Source organism: Cupressus sempervirens, chromosome 8 (genome assembly GCF_028749045.1).
Source record: "Cupressus sempervirens isolate cs-2001-9-10 chromosome 8, ASM2874904v1, whole genome shotgun sequence".
Classification (NCBI taxonomy): Eukaryota; Viridiplantae; Streptophyta; class Pinopsida; order Cupressales; family Cupressaceae; genus Cupressus; species Cupressus sempervirens.
In genome coordinates, this window is record NC_143125.1 from 333,982,116 (window position 1) to 333,998,220 (window position 16,105).

Here is a 16,105-nt window from a genome sequence, read left to right on the forward strand (position 1 = left end):
AGATTGCTCTGCATGACAATAGTGACTATAGTAGGTGCCTCAGTTTGAATGGCCACGGGAGCAGGACTAATATGTGTAACTTCAGTCATGAATTGCTCAAACTAAGCTGGAGTCACATCAAGCATTGTCGAAGAACAAACTATGAAAGAAGGAATTGACAAGGAGTATGTATCAAAGGCATTCTCATAATCATATTGATCTTCCCCTGTTTTTAGTGCAAGTGCAGTTGAGGACAAACGCAATGCTATAGTAATGGTCACAGGATCCTCAAGAGATGGATGCTTTGTATAAAATGCATCCATTGCCATGCCTAGGGGTGAATCATGAGATTCATCTGATACTGGTGCTGAATCTGGAAGACAAGTCGTAGCAAGAACCTCAGGAGGACTTCCTCACTTCATCATCACTTGAGTCAACTTTAATTGATTGAATTTCAATCCCCTTTACTTCAAGTACTCTCTAGTCCTTTTCTCCTTTGATAGATAGCTTGGGAAAATTCTGAATAGGAGGTTCAAATGTAGATGATGATGTCCCATCTGATGGAACTCTAACTTTTTCAAAAGATTAGAGTCTCCATTTGAGTAATAGGATTGGAGACTTGTCACCCACATCAAACAAGGGCATGGAATCATACATTGTAGGTACAAGGGTAGAAGTGTGAGTGATGTCAAAACTTGAGACATAAGATGTTCATATAAGTAGGTGAAGAGGCAATGAAATTTTGATTTTTAAGAACAAATGTTTATGCATATATACTAAGGAGATGAATAGAAGATATATACATATTACACACAAAGGCATAATATTAAGTTACAAAGTTCATCCGATAAAGAATGTCTTTTTAGGAAACAACAACACATAACATTGTCATCAGTATATGCAAGGATGTAAGGGAACATCTACTTACTGATTTAAGCATCAAAGTATAAGTTCAGTCATCGATTTAGAGAATGATCACATGCTGTAGAAGGTTCTCAGAGATGAGTCAGCAATGATATTGATGAAGGGAGCACCATGTAATTGAAATGATGTCCAAAATCAAAGTCACGATGGATAGCAGTAAATATAGTTGCGGAGATATAAGATTGCATGCTCATAAATACAAAGTATCTAGGTCTGAAAATATCAATGAAGATGGAAACTATTATAATGCATACTTGCCATTTCTAAAAATGAAAGTATTGAAGATGGAGGACATGTTGCATTTCCAGAGGGATATACACCCATTTGCACTTGCACAGAATAATCAGATCTTGAGCACATATAGGAGGCATCACCTGAGGTGAAGAAAGCATAGAGAAGAACCATTACCATGCAGAGAAAAGGCGTGATTTGGCCCTTCTTCAGGATATCATTTCCCAGGTTTAAAGAATGACAGAGATTATTGTGCATGAGATATTAAAATACTAATCAAATGGTGGACAGAAATGGCTATGGACAATCAATTCAACTCTATAAATATATGGCCAATATCGTCTCTGAATATGCTTAGAACTTATCGCATTCATTTTTGAGATATATGGGAGTCTATTACCGTGCATTTGATATTGTCGCCTGGGTAGGGAGTTTTGATACTTCCTAGTGTTAATCACTTCCAGATTATTCACTCCTAATGTGAGTTTATGTTTTGTTGCAAATCTTTGAGCATATACGGAAGAGTCACTAGTAACATCTGCAAGTTGGAGACAAGGAGTTAAGCAATTTCAATGACAATAAAATTGAATAAGCACGAGATGAGGAGCCTACACAAAATCAAGTCATCTTATTCAATCATAGATGCAGAGTGATCATTGACATCTAATATGGGGAATATTTTGAAGTTCAGATAATCACTATATGGCTCCAACAATGTCGTCTACGCACATGTGATGCATACATAAATATTTACCTCCAGTTTGGAAGATGGAAATTACATCTATGATATTTCTCGTGATGATACCAAGACTACATCATCTGTTGAAACGATGTCACCCTGTTTGCCATGGAATCCAGAGGTTCACAACCTAGATTCTCAGGTTGGAACCACGCAAGGAAATAAAACACAAAAATTCCTATGTTTGGAGGCCGCATGAGAGATTTTGTCAAAGCATAGATTTGTCATTAGTTCATCAAATAATTTTAGAAAATCCATTTTACTTTCCAAGCCGCCTCTTTTAAGTTAAATATTATAATTTGTTTTGGATTCATTACAAAGGTGATTGTAACTAGGTGTTGTGAAGGGGTGTGCCCATTCATTTCACACTGTTTTATTGTTTATAAATATGTAATACAAATGGAGAGTGAGAGACAATTCATATTCATATATATTCCTACAAATTTTGCACACCCAAGTTATACGCGTGCACTTTGATATATTTTATTCTTTCATTGGTAAAGAAATGAAGTTTTGAACTAAGCCTGTGAATTGTGGTTTATTGAATATATTCATATGCGATTATGGAGTCAAACTGTATTGGATGGATCACCTGTAAGGAGTGTCTCCAGTACAATTTCCAGCATGATCAGTAAGAAATATTTATTTTATTTTATTTGCATGAAGCTTTAGAGTTCAAATATTATATAGTTTCGTCCATTATAATAATTATTTTAATTTTATAAATAATTTATATGATAGATAAGTGGACAGGATCAATTATAGCATTTTCAAATTGAACATCATAGATATTGAGAAATATTTAATTGTTTCTGAATCTATGTTTGGTTTGTCTCCAAACCACAGGAGTTAAAGCACATTCCAGACTATTTTAAAATTTGCATCCATATATTTGATTTGTCGCATCTTGATTACTAAATTGTTTATAATTAATGTGCGTAGAATTTTATAAAGTTGTATGTTTTAAACTTATAATACTGACTTTCACCCTTCAACACTAGTCTTTATATTTTCCATAGTTCGTAATCCATATGCTAGCAATTATTTCATATCTTTCCTTTGAAGAATTAATGTATTCATTTGTTGCATTAATCTATATTTATTCTAATTTTGAAAATATTCATATATTCATCTATTATTCTTAATTCGTAATTTGCAAACTTAAAGTTTTCTATAATCCTTGCCGTTTGCCATTTGGGAAACTTTTCATTGTATTCGTTTTCTAACCAATCTACTATAAGGATCTTGGACTTGAGTGATTTTTTCAGGATCAAGTACACCCACCTTGGTTTTGCATAGCTAGAAGTGCAGGGGATTTGGATTGTATCAATCAATCCCATCAAGTTGGCCATTAGTTGTTGGATATCCAAACATCAAGTTGGCAAGGCTCGTAGGATTCCAATCTATGATTTTTGGAACCAACAGATTGGCAACTTTACTAAGGAGAGTTGCTTGCAATAGGCGTTGTGAAGTTACCCAAAGTTTTAGATTTCGTAAGACTAGAATCAGAAAGTAGTTCTATCAATTTGTTCGGAAGCGCACTCTGCTGGAAGTGAGAACCTTGAAGATTAGAAATCAATACATTCCTCGAAAGAGGTGGCGACTCTATTTAAAAAGATTTCAGTTGGTAACTTTGTTGATGGAAAAGACTCAGAAGGAAGTGATTTGATCGTGTACTATGGAGGATACATACTATGATTAGGAAGTGGGTCTATGTTACACAATGGAGGAAGTAGACATACACCCCCTAGATGCCTTTTTCAATCTAGAAAGATATGAAGGTGAGACATTGGCACATTTGTTTATAAGGATGTTGAATATTTTTTAGGAGGTACCTTCAGACATTATGCCTCCACGTAAGGAACTAATAAGAAAATTTCGTCAATTGGGAATCTTGCCAAATGATCTTGATTTGAAGCTTCTCTTCCAAATATTGTATGAAAGTTCAAGTTATATAATTCCTTTGGATGCATTTTGGAACTTAGAAAAGCAAGAAGATGAATCTGTAACACAATTCTTTATGAGGATGTTTAATGCCTATCAAGAAATACCATTAGAATACAAACCTGCATCATCTGATCTTCTTAATAGGATGCAAGAATTAGGTCTCTTATATGATCATCAATTTCTTGACTTTCTCAAACTTATGGATAATGAACTAGTTGCAAAGGAAAATGAATGCAAGACTGAAGTAATAAATGAGTTAGGTGAAGCTTCAGATTTGAATGAAGATGAAAGTTTTGGATATCCTGAAGAAGAATTTACCCATGATGACATTCATATGCCTACAAATGACAATGAATGTGAAAATGAGGAAAAGGATTCTCTCAGCGTGGAAGAAATCTCAGCTTTGTTAGATATCGAATATCATAAGCATGTTGAGAAAAATGGCTCAAATCTTTTCTCGAATCACCATGGTGAGCGAGGTGATGGATTAGTGCATTCTCAAGAGGTATTGGATGAAAGAGCTTATCATTCCGAGGAATCATATAGTGAGGATGAATTTAGTACACTACTTGATGAAACATTTGCTGATCTGGATGAAGGATCTCTTGGAAATATGCTCGAACGCTCTATATTCTTGAGTTCATTGTTTGAAGAAGATTTTTAATATCAAATATATCAGCACTATGATAACATGCCTAAGGATGATTCTGAAAATAATTAAAATCATAGCGTATGTGGAGAAATGTGTTCAGAGGAAGAGCCATTTTCCAATCCATTTTATGTTCGATATTTGCATTTAAAATGTGAGGATGAGATGGAATCGAATGTACATAATAAGGACGTGTGGAAGTTAGTCTTGAAAGTTTTTCAAATATCTCAATTGATCAGATTCTTGACAAAACAGAAGTAATAATGCTTGAATGCGAGTTATATTCAAAATCTTCTTGTGAAGAGAATTATTCGGAATGTGGGGCAGATTGTGTGCAAAAGGAAAATCAAACAAAGGTGACTTGTTCTAATGCAAGTATGACTGATTACATACATACGAACTTTCCATTCAGTAAAGATCACAATACACTTAACGACTTCTCAACAAGAAAACAAAGGTCAAATAGCAAGGATTGCATTGAAGAAACACAATCAATAAGTATTGCACATAAGAATGATGCATTTGATACAGGTATGAGGTATGAGTAGCCTACTAAGGTAAGTATCCCTAAAGACTCAGTGATAATATTTGTTAATAATTTGCTTAAGGAGATTTTTTAAGTTCTCAACACAATTCTTTTGAGGATTTTTCTTCTCTATATACTAATCAAACAAATAAAGCAAGGGATCAGATTTTTGGATTAAATGATGATGACATTTATTTCTTCTCAAATGATACTATTGGTAAGGCTAATGAAAATTTTAATCTTGAACAAGAGATGCACATGTCATGTGATGATTGTTTTTTATTTTCTAATGGATTAGATCATACTAGGGAACAATATGATGCATCTACTTCAGCAAGGTTCAAAGTGTTCAAAGTGTTACATGATTAGAATTAGGTGTTCGATAGAGGAAAGAATCAGTGTTCACTTTTTTGGGGGGCTTGGGGGCCACCCAATTTCACTTTGCATCATGCTCAGCATGGGTGCTTGGTCTGCTCTTCCAAAGATAGTTGGAATCTCATTATGCCCACAAGGAGCATATGTCCCCAATATGATTCATTGATGGAACTCTAACTTTTTCAAAAGATTAGAGTCTCCATTTGAGTACTAGGGTTGGAGATTTATCACCCACATGAAACAAAAGCATGGAATCATATGTAGGTACAAGGATAGAAGTGTGAGTGATGTCAAAACTTGAGACATAAGATGTTTGTATAAGTAGATGAAGAGGCAATGAGATTTTAATTTTTAAGAACAAATGTATATGCATATATCCTATGGAGATGAATGAAAGATGTATACATATTACACGCAAAGGCATAATATTAAGTAACAAAGTTCATCTGATAAGGAATGCCTTTTCAGGAAACAACAACACATAACATTGTCATCAGTATATGCAAGGATGTAAGGGAACATCTACTTACAGTTTTAAGCATCAAAGTATAAGTTCAGTCATCGATTTAGAGAATTATCACATGTTGTGGAAGGTTCTCGGAGATGAGTCAACAATGATAGTGATGAAGGGAGCACCATGTTTTTGAAATGATGTCCAAAATCAAAGTCACGATGGCTAGCAATACATACAATTGCAGAGATATAAGATTGCATGCTCATAAATACAAAGTATCTAGGTTTGAAAATATCATTGAAGATGGAAACTATTATAATGCATACTTGCCATTTCTAAAAATGAAAGTATTGAAGATGGAGGACATGTTGCACTTCCAAAGGGATATACACCCATTCACACTTGCACAAAATAATCAAATCTTGAGCATATACAGGAGGCATCACTTGAGGTCAAGAAAGCATGGAGAAGAACCATTACCATGCAGAGAAAAGGCGTGATTTGGCCCTTCTTCAGGCTATCATTTCCCAGGTTTAAAGAATGACAGAGATTACTGTGCATGAGATATTAAAATCTTAATCAGATGGTGGATAGAAATGGCTTTGGACAATCAATTTAACTCCATCAATATATAGCTAATATCGTCTTTGAATATGCTTAGAACTTATCGCATTCATTTTTGTGATATGTGGGAGTCTATTACCATGCGTTTGATATTGTCGATACTTCCTAGTGTTAATCACTTCCAGATTATTCACTCCTAATGTGAGTTTATGTTTTGTTGCAGATCTTTGAGCATATATAGAAGTCACTGGTAACATCTGCAAGTTGGAGACAAGGAGTTAAGCAATTTCAACGAAAATCAAATAAAACAAGCACGAGATGAGGAGCCTGCATAGAATCAAGTCATTTGATTCAATCATAGATGCCAGGTGATCATCGACATCTAATACAGGGAATATTTTAAAGTTCAGATAATCACTATATGGCTCCAACAATGCCATCTATGCACATGTGATGCATACATAAATACTTACTTCCAATTCGGAAGATGGAAATTACATATATGATATTTCTCGTTATTATGCCAGGACTATATCATCTTTTGAAACCATGTCACCCTGTCTGCCATGGAATCTAGAGGTTCACAACCCAGATTCTCGGGTTGGAACCACGCGAGGAAATAGAACACAAAAATTCCTATGTTTGGAGGACGCATGAGAGATTTTTTCAAAGCATAGATTTATCATTAGTTAATCAAATAATCTTAGAAAATCCATTTTACTTTCCAAGCCACCTCTTTTAAATTAATTATTATAATTTGTTTTGGATTCATTACAAAGGTGGTTGGAATTAGGTGTTGTGAAGGGGTGTGCCCATTCATTTCGCACCTTGTTATTGTTTATAAATATGTAATACAAATGGAGAGTAGGAAAAAATTTATATTCATATATATTCCTACAAATTTTACTTACCCAAGTTATACATGTGCGCTTTGATATATTTTATTCTTTCATTAGTAAAGAAATGAAGTTTTGAACTAAGCCTGTGGATGGTGGATTATTGAATACATTCATGTGCGATTATGGAGTCAAACTATATTGGATGGATCATCCGTAATGAGTGTCTCCAGTAAAATTTTATATCCGGCATGATCAGTAAGAAATTTTTATTTTATTTTATTTACATGAAGCTTTAGAGTTAAAATATTATATAGTTTTGTCCATTATAATTATTATTTTAATTTTATGAATAATTTATATGATAGATAATTTCTATGTCTGATTTGTCTCCGAACCACAAGAGTTAAAGCACATTCCAGACTATTTTAAAATTTGTGTCCATATATTTGATTTATCGCATCTTGATTACTAAATTGTTTATAATTAATGTGCATAGAATTTTATAAAGTTGTATGTTTTAAACTCATAATACTAACTCTATCGCCCTTCGACACTGGTCTTTATATTTTCCATGATTCGTAATCCATATGCTTGCAATTATTTCATATCTTTCCTTTGAAGAATTAATAGATTCATTTGTTGCATAAATCCATACTTATTCTTATTTTGAAAATATTCATATATTCATCTATTATTCTTAATTCGTAATTTGCAAACTTAAAGTTTTCTGTAATCCTTGCCGTTTGGGAAACTTTTCATTATATTCGTATTCTAACCAATTTGCTATAAGGATCTTGGACTTGAGTGATTTGTTCAGGATCAGGTACACCCACCTTGGTTTTGCAGAGCCAAAAGTGTAGAGGATTTAAATTGCATCAATCAATCCCATCAAGTTGGCCATTACCGGTTGGATATTCTAGCATCGAGTTGGCAAGGCTCGTTGGATTCCAATTAGTGGTTTTGGGAACCAACACCATTGTTACCTTTACCCTTTATTTCTGATCTCAAACCAATCAGACCAATAGGATCAAAGTCTTTTCCAGGCTTTATTCTAATGCATTTCAGACCCCTTTTCATCCAAGTGTTGGTGTTAGAAAAAATAGATTGAAATTGATTCTAAATTGAAGTACCTAACTTACATGACCATGTAGGAGGAAGAATGGGTAACTTCTGCACATCATGTTGAAAATATTCAGGATCTAGAATTTGATCATCATCCTCAAAACTAGGAGGGATTGATGCTAAGTTGAAATTCACAATCTGCTTCATAGTCAATCAAGTAAAGTCCATGCACCATATGTCCACCTCAATACATACATCAATCCAAAGATCTTCTAGACTATGTATATGTAAGAATTGCTCCCTCATCTTATCATGTAGCCCTCTCTAGTCAAAAGAACCCCTGGCTTCAAATCTTTTCAGCATGATCCTTTGAAGTTCAAATTCCATGTTCTTCACTTTAGGCATAGTATCCAATGACTACCCACCAATCTTCAATGGGTTACATGATGAGATCCCCACTCCTGGCTGGTGCAAACTTGATTGATAAGCTTGTACCTCTATGAGTTGTCTTGCCAATTCCATGAGTATAGTTTTATCAGTAGGGTACTTAGGCAACGTTTATGGCTCTCCCTTGAAGCATCCAACTCGTGGATATGTGAAGTTGGGAAACTGTAAGAACATACAACTATACTCATTTACCTTGTTCCACACTTCATTAGAGACTTGCTTGTTTGGGAGTTCTTTATAAATTAAGCACATGAAATGCCCAAAAAAGGCATCTGAGCCCTTTAGAAATGTATCTGACTTTACTTCAAAGGCAATTGCTCACAGTTGTCCCACACATGAACTGTAGACATGTCATTTTTTGTTGACAAACTAGAAAAAGTACCTAGGGCATCATCAATATATACCATGTAGGAGTTCATGTTGAACACATGATAGACAACACATTCACCAACTACTCATAGATTGAATTATTCGCTAATTCAAGCCAAAACACATTCTTTTTTGACCTTATTATGAGTGAGATGTATTTATACATCCAGGGTTCGAAGGTGTTTGAATCCTTGAGCCCTGCCAAGTGATTGAGCAATGTAATGAGGTGATTGATTTCTTCCTTGAAATCACACCGACGCATGCCCTTTATTGGCCATCTAACCAGATTTGGCCTCTTAGAGACCAACCAATTATCATTGACAAACTTGGTACAATAGGAAGTATCCTCGTTCCACCACTCCATAGCCTTTTGTCTTTTGATGTTTGTAACAACTGGAGTATGAGAAACATGAGAGATATGATCAATAGTCTCGGGATCAAGACTAATGATAGTATTGCCATCCTAATATCTGTTGGTTCGAGAGGACACATCAAAGTGTTTCGCACATGCAAGGATATATTCCAGCTCATGTGCTGCCAAGGGAAAAGTAGACAATAGATGGATCTGCCATATTCTTGAGGTTGTTTCTGCATTGACTCTTGCTAGGAAATCTTCAATGTTCATGTGAGATATATCAATATTCCGCACTTCATCACAATAGGAAGTTACTTGTGACGGCGGAATGGAATTATGATACTAATCATATTGATACTTCATCTTCTTTTTGTCTTTACCCTTTGCTGTAGTAGGTTCTCTTGACATTGCAAAATGATACACGTACACAATTGTCACATTAAAATCCCATAATATGAGAACATCTTCATGTGAGGGGTCCATGATAAGTCTTTCGATATAAAAACACGAGTTTTGGACAAAATATGGATAGGGAAAATGGATGGAATGAGTAGAGATGGAGAATGAGCAAATGGGTTAAGCTCATAATGGCTCCAATATGAGTAAAATAGCCAAAAATGGGTTTTTTAGAGTGAATTGCATATACGAGCAGCAAGCTTGGAATTAAGTGAACAAGGGAAAAAATGAGTAACACGTTGAGCATCGCATGTTTTAACAAGTGAAAAATGTGAGACTTTATTTGGTAAGCATGTGGAAGAAACTTCAACCATAGGGCAACCATATGGAGGCACATGAAATGTATGATGGTGGGGTTTTAACTTGCATTTGCATGTGAGGCAAAAATGATTTTGCCTTTCTTTTAAAAATGAGATTTTACACCTGACTACATATGCAAGTAAAATGAGATCTTGCATATGCAACTTGGAGAAGAAGACAAAAGATAGAAGGAGCAACTTCATTTTCATAAAAGGCGATGCAAATCTGAAAATGGAACTGACAATGATTTGCAAGAACAATCTAAACAAATATATACAACTGCCTTTAGGAAAATAACCAAGGAAACTTACGTCAACTCCACCAAGAATGAGAAAAACAAGTCTATATCCAAAACTTGAGCAAATCTGAAATAAATCCAAGAGATTTAGGATTGTATCCAATGCCAAAGACTGAAATAGATTTTGAAATCCAAATAACATGGTTTGAATTTGGACATGTGGAGATGGTTAGAGAAATGCAATGCCTAAAATGTGGAACAAACTTTGACATAACAACTCAATGTGCAAAAGCATATAAAAATAATGTTTAGGGCAAGAGATTAACTTGCTAATATGATGAAAAACAAGTTTAAAACCAAAACACTTACCCTAGAATGCTTCATGAAGGTATTCAATGCCAAAAATGCCTTGGAAAACAATGTTTCTTAGTGAAGATCAAGCTCAAAATGGGCTGTTTTTGACAAAATGCATATGCAAACTCTCGAAAAATCGACACACAGCTCTTAAAGGGAAAATGCAGCCTTCAAACAACTTTTAGAAAGGCATTAACATTTCACAAAAATGTGCTTCCTTGGCGAAAATTGCCGCCTAGAATACATAGGGCAAAAAACACATTTTAGAGGAGTTCTTACATATTTCAAACAAATGTACTTCCAAAAATCGCCACTTGGGAAAGACGAAATATTTTTATGCCAAAATGCTTTTCTTGGAGGTCATAACACGTGTTTATCATATATGTTTTCCCTTGAAAAATCACCACTTCTCTCTATATGAAGGCAAACACATTTTATAAAGTCAAAACCATGAGTTTTTAATATATGCCAAAGCATCAAAAATCGCCACCATAACGAATGGAAAAGCAACTAAGTGTAGAACGCGTTTATAGAGGGTTTATGAATATCATTTAAAAAACATATGCAATAGGGTAGAAAATTGCCACCCTTGACTCTTTCCTTTATGACCAAAAGCATAACGCATTTTTAAGATGCATATACGCATTTGAAATGACATGCTTTTGAGCAACAAATCGCCACTTTCCTCTTAGTAGGGAAATATAAGTCAAAAATGCATTTCTCATAGCCATTACATGAGTTTAAAACATATGCAGTTGGCTTCAAATTCGCCACTTTGACTGAGGCCAAAGGGAACAATGTATTTTAAATCAACAACATATGTATTTGGGTCCTAAATTGCCACTTTGGCTTAATGTGGGTAAAAGCTCATTTTAAATTTACATTGACATGTTATAAAGATGTGCAAATGAATTTTGAAAGCCCACTCAAATGGTGATTTAAAATACATATGCATTTGATTATTGAAAATGAACTTTAAATACAATAACATATATAATCATATTTAAAAATCACACTTTCAATGATGCTGGGACTTCAAATTTATTGGGAGTGGATTTTCATGAAGTATTTTGCATGTGGATATATACAATATGAAATAAAAATTCCACTTTATGCACTTAAGTTGTCTCAAGTATTTATAGTTAATATTCAACTATAATCGTTAATAAAGTAACATGAAAAATAGCCAAGAAATAAGCTATTTTCATTATAAAAAAAACTATGCTCAAATCAACTCAGAACGAGTTGAAATTTAAAAATAGACCACAAAATCCACTTTAGATATTAAATATAATTTTATATCGTGCAATTGCCAATAAAAACCCACTTTAATGAGGTTTTTAATAAAAATATGCAGTTGACCTGGAAAACTCCATTTTTTCCCTTTAACTTGAGCTAAACAACTCTGATTTGGACCTAAGTTAGCTCCAATCGAGCTGAATTCTGAGAGCTATTCACCTAAGGAAAAAAAACAAGACCAAAAACTATTACAACATAAAAAAAAACAAAGGACATGAAGGTTCACCAAAAATCGAGTGTTTGCAATGTGAGAAGAAAAACTCTTACCAACAAACAATTGGGGATAATCTCAATGGAGAACCTTCAAAAGAACACAAAGACATGACTACATGAAGAACAATTCCGAGATAATGAATTTTTTTCATGGTGCCTCATCAATGCATTGAAACAAAGAGGATTTGCCTACGAATCCACGAGAAAATTGTGTAGTTTTGCCTCAATTTTGTGATGTCAAATTGAGGACAACAATTCCATAACAATACATATTAGTTTTTCCAAATAGCTTGTACACTTTATATATTGCATGACATCTAAAAGAAATCAAACAGAGATTGGAAGTATTTTTGCACAGTTTTATTGACCTCTAAAAGCGTTTGTAGTTGACTCTGTGTGGATAATGATATTAGATATTACCTTTTGCGTATATGCCCATTTGCAATACATAACATTGCATGGTGCATGGTTCTCATGCTTTAAAAATGGTGAAGGTGGTATGTGTGGTCCTAATAACTGTCACTCAGTGTGGTGGGATATTGAATATTTAAGGAACTTATCTTTTAATTTGTATTTTTTTATGAATGCAATATATCTTGATCTTTTTATTATCATCTTTTCATTGAATGTGTATATGCTTAATATCCTTTAAAAGAATCCTGTACTATGTATATATTGGAAGTTTGATGGTATCTACAGATTGTTGGAGGCAATTATTGCTGTATGTAGTGCACCTAATGCATCACAAATAATTTGATTTATCTGTACATATGTACTTATTGCTAACCATATGTCTATTCTTAAAGAGATACGTAAGCACACATTATGCATGAAACAAATCCATCAATACAACTTTTACTGAATGCTTTCCCGTTCTCTAAATTGACTGCTGTCTATGTGCAGTGACCACAAACCTGTTAGTGCAACATTTGGATTGACTGCTTATGCTCTTCCTTCATCAAAATCACGAGCCTCAAATGATTCTGATGATAAAAGATGGCATGTTCGAGTATGTAATTCTTTCATTATTACCTTCTCTAAAATCATGCAACGAGTTTTCTTTTTTAGCATAGAATACAAAATAAATCTTATGAGCAAGGAAATTGTACTTTCTTAAGGTGTATTTGATTTCCTAAATGCAGTAACCCCAGCAGGTTATCAAATATTTGTCCTAAATGTTCAATATGTCTCAGAGGGATTTCGTCAAACATTTGGCAAGTAAAGTCTGTTATAATTTTCTGAGTTACTATGTCACCCAAAACACCACACAAGTTACAAGTGCTTTCCATAGAAACTCTGTCAAACATTTATAAGGTCACAACATGCTGAAGTAATCACTTAAACCACAGAGACAATTCGTCAAACATTTGGTGTGCCACCTCTTGACATGAGAATTCCTCTTTATTCAGTTCAGGAAATGATTTTAGTAAACTGAACAATTATTGTAACACGAAATGAATTTATGACAATCTTGAAACCCAGTATATAAGCGCAGCAATGAGTTATTGTCTTAAAATTAGTCACAGCATAAATATGTGGCCCAAAAACATCTAGACGCCAAAGTATGAAGTTCAAATGCCTCTCAAAACCCACACACATGCGCTTGAATATTTGGCATCATTTCCAAGGACTCACACAGCTTAAAGTCAGAATGCGGAAACCGTGAAACACTCCATACACTGGTCTAGAAGGCTGCAATCTGGTTTTTAGATGTTCCTTATTTCTTTGATGCAATGCTCTTTGAATGTAATCATAATTTTTGATGCAATAACATGACTCCACAATACCTGAGAGGAAAATCATGAACACATGATTGCATGAATGTTGTTGAAGCTTGCCACATGCTAGATATGAAGAAGGCCTTGAATGCTTGAATACTTGAATGAATTGATGGATGTGAAAATGAGGGAGGGTAACTTGCTTTTATACATCTTCAATCATTTGGGGTGTTAATTTTGGGGTAAGCTAACCATTGAGTGGTTTGAATTTGGGCGAACATTGGCGAGCAAATTGCTCAAGGCGACTTACTCCCTCCAATGCAAGACTAAATTGAGACCAGAGGTCTGAAATGCCAAGGAGATGCAAGAATTTCGGTTGGAATTGAGCTATGATGTTGGAATCACATACCAAAGGCAATACATACTAAAATAGGGCCTAGGTAAATAAGAAATTTTATAAGGATGTAGTTTACGATGCTACAACTGCACAAAATGGTAATGCCACTAACTCGTTTTTGGTGTTACATGTGGAAATCCCATTAATCAATATACTTATGTCCCACTTCCTCTACTTTCCCTTTTCTCTCTCAAAATGTTAACCCTATTAGAGTTAAATCTCTCTTTTTTTGTTTCTCTCTTTCGTATATTTATTTCTATTTCTATTGGTCACTTCTCTTCCATGTTGCTATATTCTTTCTTTGTTCAATATGAAAACTTTATCTTCCTATTTCTCTCTTCAGAATGTTTCTATTTCACTCAGTTTGTTCTTTATAGAAACATTCTTGTGCATACATGTATACATAGATCATTTATGATCTTTGTTTAGTAACACATTCATTATTTTACCTTAATAAGTTATCAGAGCTTTTTTTTTTTTTTTAAATCATTATTAAAATTTTCTGAGTTATTTTTTGAAATAGGGTTTGAAAACCTTTAATTTCTTCTTGAAATTTTAGATTGGTAAGATTTTTAACATAATTTGCTGGGGTGTGTTCAAATATCAATTTGACTTGTCTCTCTGTCAATACCTGACTAGGATATTTTTTGAAAATTTCGTAGCCATTTTTTCCTACAAATCTTAGATTTTATTTTGTAGCATTCATTTACTTTACAACCTGGGTTTTGGCTTCTACAACTCCTGTCGATGGCCTAAGCATTTTTCACTGCATTTTACGATAGTCGTCTATGGTTGAATGCCCATTTTTTCTACCGTTTTCTTCTCGAATACCTATGCTCTGAGCTTTTTTTCTAGAGCTCATGCTCCTTCAGTTCATGAGTGACATTTCAAAAAAAAAAAAATTGTCTTGGTCGTTTTTGGTCATTTTTTGCATTCAAAGGGATTTTTTGAGCTTTTGTTTTTTGCAAGGGTTCTTGTCTCTGTCGCAATCTTCTCTCTACAAATTGTGTTTCTCCCTTTTGCAACCGGTGCAATTTCTTTTGCATTTGGTGTTTATTTTTGCTAATTTTGCAAAGAAAAGAGTATCCTCCCACAACCATTTTTTTGACGATATTTTGGTGACCCGTCTCTGCAAATTATCTCTTTGGCTTCTTCTGGTCAGTCTTGCTTCCTACAATTGTAATCTTCCCGCCAAGTCTTCCTACATTCTCTAGTCTTTGCTCAACGAGAGTTTATCTGAGCTTCATGGGATTTTTTTCCCTACAAATTTTCACGAGCTTTCTTTGCTATAAGAAACAAATTTTTTTCTTATTTTGTGCATGCAAGGTTGTGTTTAGCCTCCTCCAATAAGTTTTTTTGTTGCAGATGACATTATTTTACTGTTTTTTTTACTTAAACTTTTCTGATTCGCCCATGGCCGCCTAGGGTTTTTGCACATCTTGGCCAGGGTTTTCACCCTTCATTTCAAATAAAAAATTTATTTTTTCTGTGAAGTCTTTAAGGGAATTTTATAAGCTTAATTTGGGTGCATCATTATTTCGTGCCTCCATTTTTGAGCCAACGGATTCAAAATCTGACATCAAATTGTTTTTTGGGTTTTCAGCCATCTTCTAAACGTGTTTTTATTTTTTTGGGATCTTTCGTCAATCTACCTCATGTTTTTTTAGATA

At 34.2% G+C, this 16,105-nt stretch overlaps 1 protein-coding gene across 4 annotated transcripts in view; it reads left to right on the forward strand.

Moving 5' to 3' along the window:
* The window catches only part of LOC149542709 (uncharacterized), a 204,088-nt gene that overhangs the window by 119,178 nt on the left and 68,805 nt on the right, over window positions 1-16,105 (forward strand). For all 4 annotated transcript variants that reach the window (XR_016355500.1, XR_016355501.1, XM_089797587.1 and 1 more), the window contains one exon: window positions 13,224-13,329. Coding sequence is in view for 2 of the 4 variants with exons in the window: in XM_089797587.1 (XP_089653713.1) it covers window positions 13,224-13,329 (106 nt within the window). In the remaining 2 variants the exon portion in view is untranslated. The remainder of the gene's footprint in view (window positions 1-13,223; window positions 13,330-16,105) is intronic.